This window comes from Tursiops truncatus, chromosome 20 (genome assembly GCF_011762595.2).
Source record: "Tursiops truncatus isolate mTurTru1 chromosome 20, mTurTru1.mat.Y, whole genome shotgun sequence".
In the NCBI taxonomy this organism is placed as follows: domain Eukaryota; kingdom Metazoa; phylum Chordata; class Mammalia; order Artiodactyla; family Delphinidae; genus Tursiops; species Tursiops truncatus.
Genome location: NC_047053.1, coordinates 14,240,758 through 14,254,563, shown reverse-complemented (window position 1 = coordinate 14,254,563; position 13,806 = coordinate 14,240,758). Strand labels below are relative to the sequence as shown.

Sequence of the window (13,806 nt, the reverse complement as noted above, 5' to 3'; positions counted from 1 at the left end):
GCAACCTTGAGTTTAACGCTGAGAAGTCTAGAGCTGGTTACACATTTGATTCTTCTCTGATGGCACAGTGAGTACCTGAACCATCAAATGTAAGGAATCTGTGAAATTATTCACTTTGAACAGTAGCCTCTTTTACCTTCATCCTCTCAGGTCACCTTCCCCTGTCCAGATGTAAAGCCATAGTGACTGATTTCCTTCACTATGGGTAACAGTTCTGGGAAGTACTTGTTAGTAGGGAAAAAAAGACTTCTGTTCTGCATACTTCTAGTCATGTTGTCCCCAAAATACCACCACTTTACATTTGTACCCTTTTAAAACTCTTTCACAGACACTTATTTTTTATTATTGTACCTTTGCCTTCTCGCATCAAGTGAGATTTTCTTACTTACTGCTAATTCTCTGAGAAAAGCCATTTTCATATTTTTTACAGTTTTTCTCACCACAAAGATATATTTACTTGAAAAGAAAAAATTAACTTATGACCTTTTCCCTTGGAAAAAACTTAATATTCCTTATGTTCCTCCTCCTTTACAAATACCTTAGAACTGGAGCCACCTTACTTTTTAGTCGAAACTTATAATTTTTATCCTCTTGTAGTTTTCTTTTTTATATTTGATACATGTAGGTGTTCCCACAGAATATTTTCCCCTCCCCCTACTAGCTCTCTTATTTCTGAAGAGTTAGTTTGAACACTCATTGAAGTAAGGGTAAATACATGGAAACATTTAAAGTTATTGTTACCTTTTTTTAAAAAATGGTTTTCAAATATCAAGTGGTCTGTAAATGAATGGGTTAGAACTTTAACGAGTAAAGAAGTTTATTCTGGTTTTTTTCAGTTTTGGCATAGTATTGGAAAAACCAAAGCATCAAGGTGTCTGAAAAATGGGGCAAGAATGATGCGTTTGGCAGAGAATGTCCTAAGTTAGTACTTCTCAAACTTTTTCCACCATATTCCCTGATGACAGACAAGTGAATTCAGATTCCAGGAAATATGGGCGTATACACTGCAAGCATGAGCTTTCTTTTGAAGTCATATATTTAATCTTAAAAACTCATTTATGTTTTATAGTCTACCCTTGTATGGTCTTCGTTAATGTTTAAAACAAATCTTAAATTCTCACAAAGTTAACAATTTGACCCTTTAGGGAGATGCACCACATTTATCTCTAGGATTCACATATCCTCTGCACACCTCTGTTTTCCCAGGGTTTGGGTACTCCAGCTGCAGAAGCGTGGCTCTGATCTGTCTCCTTTATTACAGGTATAATCCAGTTACCAAGAATGTGACGGTAAACAGTGAAGGTGCTGTTCAGGTCAACTTCACACTTGTTCGATCTTCAACAGATTCAAACAATGAATCAAAGAAAGGCAAGGGGGACAGCACCAACAATGAGGGTGCCAGCGATCCGACTACTAAAGAGTTTGAAACTTTAATTAAAGACCTTTCAGCTGAGAATGGTTTGGAAGGCTTCATGTTACGCTCCTCCTCAAATCTGGCTCTTTATCGATACCATTCATACAAGGACTTATCAGAGTTTCTGAGAGGACTTGTGATGAACTACCCACATATTACAAATCTTACCAAGTAAGTGTCACCCTTCTTGCTACCTTTTTTTCCTCTTTCTTTCTCTCTTTCTCCTTCCCTCTCTCTTTCTTCCTTCCTCCCTCCCTCCCTCCCTCCCTCCCTCCCTTCCTCCCTCCCTCCCTCCCTTCCTTCCTTCCTTCCTTCTTTCTTCATTTTAAAGAGGTTACATTTAGCATAAGCCACATTAAATGGTTCTTGTAATTTATTTAGAGATATTTGGGAGCTGAATGTATAGAGAGTTGGATTTCACTTATTTTGAAACAGATGTTTGCTTGGAGATCTTTCTAACAATGAATCTTGGAAACTTTTATGAGAAACATTGGAGCAGAATTACTTGTTAGTTTAGCAGTGTGTGGCTTGTGCCTCCAGAAAATGTAAAATCATTCTTTCTAATGATTACTTTGATTTCAAAACCCTTTCTACTTCTCAGTTGCAGATTCACGTTCTGACTAAATATTATTTAGTTTGTTTCATTTTGCTGGGGGCAGGGACAAATTTGGAACTATGAGCTCACTTGTCAGGGATCATGTTTAACCTTTTCTTCAAATTAAATAATGAAGCCTGGTTGGCTGTCATTTTCTGTGCTTCAGTCTCTACTCACAGTCATGGTTCCCTGAAGCCTTAGGGACATATGTGATTGAGGGTTCTAGGAAAACATGCAGTACCGGCTTATGTAAAACTGATGGCTGAGACAACTTTTACCTTCACTTCTTAGGCTTCTCTGCTTCACTTTCACTGTCTCAAAACTATTTCCTTGATTTGTTGATTCCTATTATTTGCCTATTTTAGGGCCTTTACTTTTTGCCCTGAACTTACAGTTCTCTACTACAAACCTAATGAACATTAACTAGACTTTTACTTTTTCACTTTTTTTCCTTCATTGGTTCTTTTAATTTTACCAGTAAATTTACTTTCTCAAATACTGGTTTATAATGTCTGTAATTGCAAAGACTGATATTTACTTTGGCAATACCAATTACCTCTCTTCCGCAACTGACTCTTGAACATTTCTGCCCAGGTCAGGTTTTAATACTGTCCATGTTAGTGCCATATAGACGTTACAGACTTTCTTATTTTAAAACAAAAAATTGGACATTATTTTGCTATCCATTTACTTAGTTCATTTGTTTTGTTTTAACCTTTCAATTAAACATGGACTTCTTAGTTAAATAGTTCCCCAGCAAATATGCAACACCTGCCAGTGGTGGGACACAAGGCAGTTTTAGGTGGTTCTCCAACGGTTGCTAAATATCATTAAATACCATTGTGAGATAGTGGTACTTTGTCTATTCTATTAATCCTCAATTTAATGCCAATATTTTTTTTCTATCTAACTCTTGTAAATCTCCCTTTATATCAAAGAAGGCAGGCCTTTTCAATTAGTTTTGCTGTAATTTTGGTACTGCATTTAAAGTATAAAATGTCTTATTTGTGTAAATTAATTTAGATTTTAAAAGTAAGGTGCTCTGCATTTGTGTATATTTAAATATTTCCATAATAAAATTTTAAGTGAGTTAACTTAAAAGACATATGTTAACTAGAGACTTCCCTGGGACTTCACTGGAAGACTCCATGCTTCCCTTGCAGGGGCCGCGGGTTCGATCCCTGGTCAGGGGACTAGGATCCCACATGCTAGGCGGCACAGCCAAAAAAAAAAAAAAAGACATATATTAACTAAAGAGTAGTATAGATTATAGAAGATTGGGTAAATATCATGAAGATGATAGGAGAATGACAATTTGGAGGAATGCTGAACTAAATCATGATCTTTCCTAAATCTGATAGTATCTCACATCTATTTGACTTTCTTTGATTAAGGGAACCTAATTTTCTTAAAGTAGTCTGACATAAAGATTTACTCTTTAAAGACTTTTTAAGACTTTTCAAATTTTGTTCTCATTTTTTTTTTAAAATCTGTAAGGCAGCATTAACATAATACTTGATTACTTGCTGACTTTTTATTTCTGGTTTTTGAAAGTTTGGGACAGAGTGCTGAATATCGTCACATTTGGTCCCTTGAAATCTCCAATAAACCCAATGTATCTGAGCCTGAAGAACCAAAGATTCGTTTTGTTGCTGGCATCCATGGAAATGCTCCAGTTGGAACTGAACTTCTTTTGGCTCTGGCAGAATTTCTCTGCCTAAACTACAAAAAGAACCCAGCTGTTACCCAAGTAAGAAAATAGCCTGTTTTGACATGCTTTAAAAGGAAAAAGCTCAGTGATACACTGATACCAAGGCACCATTTTTTAAAAATTTAACTTCCTGTTAGATTTTATACAGAGGTACATTTAAGGTCATTATACACTTTACTCTTTAAAAATGGACCTTGGTATATAGTCATTGTTAATAGTGTCTTTCTATTATATTTCTTTGTATGTATTAAGAGCCATAGAGGAAAAAAATAATAAAGATTTGCATTCAGTCCTCTATTCCTTTATGTTACCCTTCCAATCTTTACTCACAGTGATGTATATTCTAATTAGAGGGACTTCCATTGCCAATTATTTATAACTAGGATAGTATATTGAAAAACGAGGTAGAAGAGAAATCGGGTTTTTTTTCATGTAATAAAGATGAAATTATTGGACACCTTGGTTGCTAAGAGATTTTAGAAAAAGTGATATGGCAGTGCCTACTTTAGTCGCTCGTGACTATAGAATAGAACGTTGATCCAGAAGCTGGTTATGTATGATTAAGCAACCTAGTTTCTGTGTTGTCTTAGGGAAAGGAAGGAAAGAGTGTGCATCTGTCTAGAACACTCGCTAATTGGCACTGTCTGTATAGAATTTAGGAAAGGGAAAAAGTACTAGTATTTAATACCTACTATGTGCTAGGTACTTTACATACATCATAATTTAATCCTCAACCCTGCAATTATGTTAGCTTCGTTTTATAGATGTGAAAACTGAGGCAGAGATATTTGATAACTTACAGGAGGTCACACAGCTACTAAGTGGTAAAGCAGGGATTTAAACCCAAGCATGTCTCACTCTAAAGCCTGTGCTGTTCTGTTTTACCCTACTGCCTCCCCTGAAAGAAATTTGGAAAGAATTGATGTCATGATTAGGATCCCATGATGTGGGATTACGTGAGATGAACTTAAATCAGACTTGATCAAAAATTATTTTACCATTTTCAGCAAAGCAGATCCCATTGACTTCTTCATGTGAGTTGCAGGAGTATTTCAAAGATTTTTGTTGTTGTTCTTTTTTAAAAGGGAGATTACCTAGGACAGTGGTTCTCTACCCTGGCTATACATTGAAAACATCTGGGAAGCTTTTACAAATACCAGTGCCTGGGCTCCATCCCCAGAAGCATCAATATTTCTTTAAAAGCTCCTTAGGTTATTCTAACATTTAGCCAGAGTTACTACCTACTGATCTTAAGGTTATAAGAGACTATTTATCCCAGGTAAAACATCTACCAGGAATTTCAGAACTCCTAGTTTATGAGAATTTGCCTCACTGGTCTAATTAGGCTTAGATCACTTTAGATTGCCATTTGTTTTGAGCTAAGTGCCAGAATTGTCTGGAGAGTTCAAGAAAATATACATATACCCAGAGACATATGGTTAAGCCCAAGCATATAGGAAAAAAATCTCCCTCAGAGATTCCAGCATAAATGAATTAAAGGATGCAAATATATTTTCAAGCTATTGACAATTTTACTAGAATAAATAAACCAGGGATCACTTATTCTGATTTATTATTAGAAATATGTAGGATGAATTATATCAGAAATTCATGCCATAAATGTAGGTATTAACACGTCTGGATATGGCTCATTTGAGGGAGAAATTATGAGTAAGACAAATATCCCACCTCATTTTTTCTTGATATGCTGATTTCAACTCTTCTGTCTCATTGTTTCCAGACATACATTGATATTTGTCACATTATATGTTCCAGTTTTTAATCTGGAAGTACAATATTATTATAAATACAATATTATTGTGTTTATTGTATTTGTATTATTTTTATTTATTGGTCAGTTATGATTGATCTAAGCCAGTGGTCAGCAAACTTTTTCTATAAAGGGCCATATAGTATATATTTTGGACTTTGTGGGTCAGATGTTGTGTGTTGCAACTACTCAACTCTGCCATTGCAGAACAAAAAAAGTCATATGAATGGGCAAGGCTGTGTGCCAATAAAACTTTATTTACAATAGCAAGCAGCAGGCTGGGTTTAGCCTACAGACAGTGGTTTCTGACCCTGTTGTAAGATATTGGGAGGTCTCTGGGAACAGCAGCTGTGCAGTTTTTTGTTTCTTTTTTAATTTTTTTGGAGCAAGAGAGAAATTTTATTTATTTTTCAGTTCTGCCTTTTAAATCTGTGTTTAAAACAAACAATAAAGACTTTCTGTTTGAAGCATGGGAGGATACCTTTTGATTCCACATAGAGCTAATAAACTCATTGATTTCTGTTTCCTTTTTAGTTGGTCGACAGGACTAGAATTGTGATTGTCCCTTCTCTAAATCCAGATGGGCGAGAGAGAGCACAAGAGAAAGACTGTACTTCAAAGATAGGACAGACAAATGCTCGTGGCAAAGACCTGGATACAGACTTCACAAGTAAGACCAATATTTAGGTCATTAAAGTACTTTGTAGATAATTTTATTTCTCTTTGCTAGGAGATTGGTTGATCCTATTTTATAGATGAGTAAGGGGTGCTTTCTTGTTTAGGATGTACAATATAAATGAATAGAGACATCTAGAAAACTTTTCAAATTCTTCTTGTTATTCATTTGCAAAAGTAATTCAAGTTTTTTTCTTAGAAATTCAATCAGTAATATTGGGGGAGAGGTTTTCATCATAGTCATACAGAGATGTATATTCTTCCTCTCTACTCTCTTATATATGGGTGTACACACACGTATACACACACACAATGTATGTGTGTATTGATTTGAAGGGGCCTGTTTCTTATTTACTTAAATAGGATCATCAGCTATACATATTGTTCTGCAACATTTTTATTGGATATATCATTGACATCTAACTATTTCAGTACTCATAGATCTCTAACATTCTTATTAATGGCATCTTATTATGCTATTAATATATGGTGGTACTCTAGTTTATTCAACAATTTCCCTACTGATGTACATTTAGTTTCTTTTTAATTTTTTGCTCTTGCAAACAATGCTTCAGAAAATACCCTGATTTCTGAAAATCTTATTTTCTTTCAAGGACAGGTTATTATTTTTTAAAAGAGGATATGTCCATCCCTTTTTGTTTCCAGTAAGAATTTTCTTAAACTTGGTTAGAGTCATTAACCTTTCAACATTATCCTAAAGGGTGTAAAACTCAAAATAACCTGCCTCCTAGGAAGTATCTTTCTTGCGTGAGGTAGTGGCTTATGGAGTAATAAAGTATTTATCTACAGATTTTGTAAGTTAGCCTTTTGACTGTGCTCAAGTAGGGAATATTTTCTTAGCTGCTCATACTAAAATTTTAAAACTTGGTATTTTATGTTTGACATTTCTATATTTTTAGATAATGCCTCCCAACCTGAAACTAAAGCCATCATTGAAAATTTGATTCAGAAACAGGACTTCAGTCTTTCTGTTGCTTTAGATGGTGGTTCAGTGCTGGTCACATACCCATATGACAAGCCAGTACAAACAGGTATGTAGAGTGTCACTTTACATATATACTATTTAAGCTTAAATAGGAAATTTCAATTAGGTAACATCCCTTCTAAAAATTTTTTAAATGGTGAGCATTTGAGCACACTGCATGAATAAACAGCCTAAGAAGTCTGTACATACATCAACAGTTCAGTTACTTGGAACAGGGAGGTCAGATCTAATGATGGCCTGGCTTTATTCAATGTAGCCATCTTATCACATCTGCTGAATTTTTACTCCATAAACATTTATGGAACAATTATTATATCTCTGGACATTGGAAATACAAAAGGGAATAAGACAGAATGCCCACCCCAAGAAATCCATATTATGTAACCAAACATTAACAATACAGAATTGCCCTCTCCTGCTTTAAACCTTGACTGACTGGTTGCACCTTGTGGTGAGTTAAACAGTTGCCTGTTGAATCTCTCTGAGGCATTGTATATGGAGATAATTTGTGTTGCTTGCAATGCAGCTTACAAGGAATATTGTAATTAGGCCACAGTTGCCCCCAAATGTAGTAAAACATACCAGAATAGGTTTGTATTTTAGTGTGATAACTTGTTAAACTCGCCGTTAGTGCCTTTTAATATAAGGAAGATGCTTATCTTCTTGGTCAGATTATCTTGGAGTGAACAGAACCGTGTGCTTAATTATAATAACTCCTCAATAAACTTCAGTGAGGTACAAGATTTACTAGAAGGAAAGGAATATGACTTTGTGTCCATGAAGTTGAACTTGGAGACAAATCTTTTCAATTTCTCCGCTAACTTCTGTATTTTTCTTTTTGTAGTGGAAAACAAAGAGACTCTAAAGCATTTGGCATCTCTTTATGCAAATAATCATCCATCGATGCATATGGGTCAGCCCAGTTGCCCAAATAAATCAGGTAGGTATTTTCCCTACCCTTTGTTATTGTTGTTGCTGTTTCGGGAGAGGATGAGGACTTGCCTTATGATCTTGTTGATCCTACATCTCTCAATGCTTTTATAGATGAGAATATTCCAGGAGGAGTAATGCGTGGAGCAGAATGGCACAGTCACCTGGGCAGCATGAAGGTATGCTTTATAGAATATGGTGAGAATGGAATTGTAAATACATATTGGACATTGAGTGAAAGAATAGGTGACTTTTCTGATATAGTAAAGTGAATGGCATCTACTTTGTGGCTTCCTTGACATGATAGCCCTTAAACTAACTAACCCCTGACAGCAATTTTTTTTGCCAATTTAGCCATTTTTAATTATAATTTCAGTGATATTTTAATTACATTAACAGTGTCATGCAACTATCACCATATCTATTTTCAAAACTTTCATTACCCCAAGCAGAAACTCTGTGCCCCAAAGCAATAACTCCCCATTCTCCTCTTCTCCCAGCCCCTGGTAACTTCTAATCTACTCTCTGTCTCTGTGTATTTGCCTATTCTGGATATTTCATATAAGTGGAATTGTACAATATTTTTTCTTTTGTGTCCAGCTTTTTTCACTTAGCATAATGCCTTCTGGGTTCATCCATTCTGAAGCATACATCACCTACTCCATTCCTTTTTATGGCTAAATAATATTCCATTGTACGTGTAGATCACATTTTGTTTATCAGTTCATCTTTTGATGGACAGATGTTTCCACCTTTTGACTCTTGAAAATAATGCTGCAGTGAACATTCGTGTACAAGTATCTGTTTAAGCCCCAGTTTTCAATTCTTTTGAGTATATACCTAGAAGTGGATTTGCTTGTCATATTGTAATTCTCTGTTTAACTTTTGAGGAACCACCAAACTTCCACAGCAGCTGAACCATTTTACATTCTTATCAGCAATGTATAAAGGTTCCAGTTTCTCCACATCCTCACCAACATTTATTTTCCATTTTTTAAATTATAGCCATCATAGTAGGTGTGAAGTGGTATCTCACTTTAGTTTTGATTTACATTTCCCTGATGACTAATGATGTTGAGCATCTTTTCATTTGCCCATTGGCCATTTGTATGTTTTCTTTGGAAAAATGTCTATTCAAATCCATTGCCCATTTTAAAGTTGGGGTTTTTGTCTTTTTGTTGTTGAGTTATAAGAATTCTTTATATATTTTGAATACTAAACCCTTACCAGATGTTTGATTTGTCAATAGTTTCTCCTATTCTGTTGTCAATAGTTTCTCCTATTCTGTAAGTTGTCTTTTCAGTTTCTTGATAATGTCAGGAAAACTTCTGATACACAAAAGTTTTAATTTAGATGAAGCCAAATTTGTTTTTTTCTTTCGTTGCTCATGCTTTATTGTCATATCTAAGAATTCATTGCCAAATGCTAGGTCATAAAGATTTACCCCTGTGTTTTCTTCTAAGAATTTTATGGACTTAGCTCTCATATTTAGGTCATTGATATATTCAGAGTTGATTTTTGTATATGATATGAAGTAGGAGTTCAACTTCATTTGTTTGCATATGGAAGTCCAGTTGTCCCGGAACCATTTGTTGAAAAGACTATTCTTTCTTCCATTGAATAGTCTTGCCATCCTTGTCAAAGTCAATTGACCGTAGATGTATGGATTTATTTCTGGATTCTCAATTCTATACTATTGGTCTATATCTCTATTCTTTTTTTTTTATTTTATTTTTATTATTTTTGGCTTTGTTGGGTCTTCCTTGCTGCCCGCGGGCTTTCTCATAAGCGAGTAGGCTTCTCATCGCGGTGGCTGCTCTTGTTGCAGAGCAGGGGCTCTAGGCACGTGGGCTTCAGTAGTTGTGGCACGTGGCCTTCAGTAGTTGTGGCACGTGGGCTTCAGTAGTTGTGACATGTGGGCTTAGTTGCTCCGTGGCATGTGGGATCCTCCCGGACCAGGGCTCGAACCTGTGTCCCCTGCGTTGGCAGGCAGATGCTCAACCACTGTGCCACCAGGGAAGCCCCTATATGTCTATTCTTATTCTAGGACCACTGTTTTGAACACTGTAGCTTTGTACTAAGTTTTGAATTGGGAACTGTGAGTTCTCCAACTTTGTTATTTTCCAAGATTGTTTTGGCTACTCAAGGGTCCTTCCAGTCTCACTTGAATTTTGGAATTGCCCTCTCTTTTTCTGCAAAAAGCCTGTTGGGATTTTGTTAGGGGTTGTATTGAATCTATAAATCACTTTGGGTTGTTTTGACATCTCGACAGTATTGTCTTGCTATCCAAGAATACAACATGTCTTTCCATTTAATGTCTTCTTTAATTTCTTTCTGAGAGCATTTTCATTTGTTGTCCATCCATTTCAAATTAGTCAGGAGTTGTTAGCAGATGGATGGTTAGCTCATCATTCCGTTCACACGTGCAACCAGAAAATTGACTTCATTCCCTTCTCTGCCTGCCTTCCCTCCTTTATTTATTAAGAACTTGCTATGCATGAGGCACTTTTCTATACGAAAGATAGAGAATATTCTGTGGCCCATTAAACAAATAACTATGTTACAGAATTAATCACTGTGATCTAGAAGAGATCTCAATGTGCCATGAGAAATTAAAGACAGAAAAAGTTACACCTAGTCAGAGATGTAGCCTTCTTTTCATAGATGAGATGGCATTAGGGATGCAGAGATGGTGAACTGAGACATCCATAAAGAGGAAGCAGTAAGGGCAGAGGTCAAGCAGCAGTCTAATATGTACACACTGCTATACCAACAAGGACCTACTGTACAGCATAGGGAACTCTGCTCAATACTCTGTAATAACCTAAATGGGAAAAGAATTGGAAAAAGAATAGATACGTGTCTACATATAACAGAATCACTCTGCTGGACACCTGAAACTAACACAATGTTGTTAATCGGCTATACTCCAATACAAAATAAATGTTTTTTTTTAGAGAATCAGTCTACATTAGTTAGAATATGGGATGTAATGGAGAGCAGCAGAAGACAAGAATGGAAAGAGAGTTTGAAGCTTTGAATGCTTTGTTTTTTAGTAAGGAATGGGAAGCCATGAAAGGTTTTGAGCAGGGATATAGTGACATGATCTGAGCTATTCTATGGAAATCTTTTAACAGTGGGTTAAGATGGTTTGGAGGAAGGAGAGACTGTGGCACAGGGAGACTGGTTTAGAATAGCTAGACGAGAACTACTGAGGGCCTAGATTAGAGTAGTAGCAATGGGAATGGAATCAAGGGATGAAGTTCCAGAGATATTGTAGAAGTGGAATTCACAGGATTTGGCAAATTCTGGATGACAGCAAGAAATTGAAGTCAAAGACAAAAGATTCATACCTGTGTGAGAAAATGAGTTACTGTCATTAACTGAATTAGGAAGAAGAACAGGTTTGGGGTGAAAAAGTGGTAAGTTAGATTTTGGAACCTGTCCACACAAGTAGTTCCTACCTAAATAATTGCTATATTGCTGTATGGTAGGTTCGAGCCTGCAGATTGAGGGTATCAGAGAGCAAATACTTGTGCTTTTACCTCTAAGAACTCAAAAACAGCAGTAAGGGGCTTCCCTGGTGGCGCAGTGGTTGAGAGTCCACCTGCCGATGCAGGGGACGCGGGTTCGTGCCCCGGTCCTGGAAGATCCCACATGCCGCAGAGCGGCTGGGCCCGTGAGCCATGGCAGCTGAGCCTGCGTATCCGGAGCCTGTGCTCCGCAACGGGAGAGACCACAGCAGTGAGAGGTCCGCGTACCGCAAAAAAAGAAAAAAAAAAAAACAGCAGTAACAGCAGTGAAGTTCCAGGGTTTAGAGGGAAGCTGACCCTCTGCATGTACTTATTCATTTATTCAACAAACCCTAATAAGAACCCCTCTACTGCCAGTCACTGTAGGAAGCACTGGAGATATAAAAATGAATTAGACATAGTCCCTGATCTTAAGAACTCTCTTAGGGGTGGCCATGTTTGTGACTGGTTATAATACCAAGTGGTTTATTTGTATTTGCTGTAAAATGCTTTACAGATTCTTTGTTTACACCACCCAGCTTTTCTTTTTATTCCATTCATTCCATTTTTCATATTACCTAGCCTCATTCTTACTTTTACTTATTAATTTTCCTACATTTGTTTTTGAATCTTATATTCCAGGATTATAGTGTTACCTATGGCCACTGTCCAGAAATCACAGTATACACAAGCTGCTGCTACTTTCCTAGTGCAGCACAACTCCCTTCGTTGTGGGCAGAAAATAAAAAATCTCTTCTTAGCATGTTGGTGGAGGTGAGTCTTTCCCTTTTAACTAGAAGCAAACTCCCAGGAATATGGTCATTGAAAACGTTTACCAAAATATTTTCTTAATCTTTTACCAAAATTTTGTATTGTTTATTTTAAATGTATGTAGAAAGGAGAGTTTTGTTCATTTTTTATTGCCTAAACAGGTGCCATGAGTTCGCATATCTGATGTATATTGAGGTAATTTAACCCTGTGAGATGCTGCAGGTTCTTCCATTTGAATATCACACGGAGTTACTCGAGACAGTGTCCTGTGGTGGGAAGTAAAGCATTCAAGACGTCGGAAGACTTGGGTTCAAACATTTTAGGCTTTGACTCTATCAGAGGCCTCTCTCCCCTTATTTCCATCTCCGTGCCTCTGAAGCAGTGAATGAGTAGCAAACAAGGTCAGAGTCCGTGGGGAGGGACAAATAAGCTAGACTTACAGAGGGTTTTGTTGTTTTGTTTGTTTTTGTCAGGCGTCAAGTTATGGCCTCTAGAATATCTGGCATTATGAAAACATAAATTTATATCTTAAACATGTATTTTTTTAAGGTTCACAAGGGAGTTCATGGATTTGTTAAAGATAAGACTGGAAAACCAATCTCTAAAGCAGTCATTGTGCTCAATGAAGGAATAAAAGTACACACAAAAGAGGGAGGTTATTTCCATGTACTGTTAGCCCCAGGTGTCCATAACATCAATGCCATTGCCGATGGGTATCAGCAACAACACTCCCAGGTAAGAAACTCAACTTGAGTGGTCTCATGTAAATTTTTATTATTAATAATACTTATATTTAATTTGAAACTCTTGTTTGAAAGCTTGTGGGGAATAAAGAAAAATGTGACCGCCTCTTGATTATGGTATTTGTTATCTTTCTATCCTTTAGCAACAAAAGGGAAATTGTTGTAGCATTTTGTGTACTTTAGATGACAATGAACCATCTCCTTGGTTTGCTATAAAGGCCCTAGGAATATAGCAGGGATACAATATACCTTAGGTAAACTTTTTCCTAATTCTTGCACTTTATCTTCCTAGGTCTTTGTGCATCATGATGCAGCCAGTTCTGTGGTAATAGTCTTTGACACAGATAACCGGATATTTGGTTTGCCAAGGGAGCTTGTGGTAACTGTATCAGGTAAAAAAATTTAAATTTTCAGTAGTTGAAGTTAAAACCAATTCTGACATTTCAATTTGAGAGTGGATCACCTCCACAATCACCCGAAAATAATCACTTTTCTTCTAACGTCTCCTATCTGAACATGATTTTCCTGGAACACTATTTTCTCATATGTTCTCATGGCTTGCCCCATCACATTTTCAGGTCTGTACTCAAATGTCACCTCCACAGAGAGGCCTTCCCTGATCACCCTAGCTAAAATAGTACCCCTGTCACTATCTCACCACCGCTTGTTTCTGTTAAA

At 36.6% G+C, this 13,806-nt stretch overlaps 1 protein-coding gene across 2 annotated transcripts in view; it reads left to right on the top strand.

The window, feature by feature from the left end:
* The window catches only part of CPD (carboxypeptidase D), a 67,336-nt gene that overhangs the window by 48,046 nt on the left and 5,484 nt on the right, over positions 1–13,806 (top strand). The window contains exons 12-20 of one of the 2 annotated variants that reach the window (XM_019926956.3): positions 1,262–1,585; positions 3,564–3,759; positions 6,026–6,161; positions 7,087–7,218; positions 8,017–8,112; positions 8,217–8,281; positions 12,257–12,388; positions 12,935–13,120; positions 13,421–13,520. In XM_019926956.3, coding sequence (XP_019782515.2) covers positions 1,262–1,585; positions 3,564–3,759; positions 6,026–6,161; positions 7,087–7,218; positions 8,017–8,112; positions 8,217–8,281; positions 12,257–12,388; positions 12,935–13,120; positions 13,421–13,520 — 1,367 coding nt within the window. The remainder of the gene's footprint in view (positions 1–1,261; positions 1,586–3,563; positions 3,760–6,025; positions 6,162–7,086; positions 7,219–8,016; positions 8,113–8,216; positions 8,282–12,256; positions 12,389–12,934; positions 13,121–13,420; positions 13,521–13,806) is intronic. The other variant, XM_019926958.3, reaches the window with a different exon arrangement.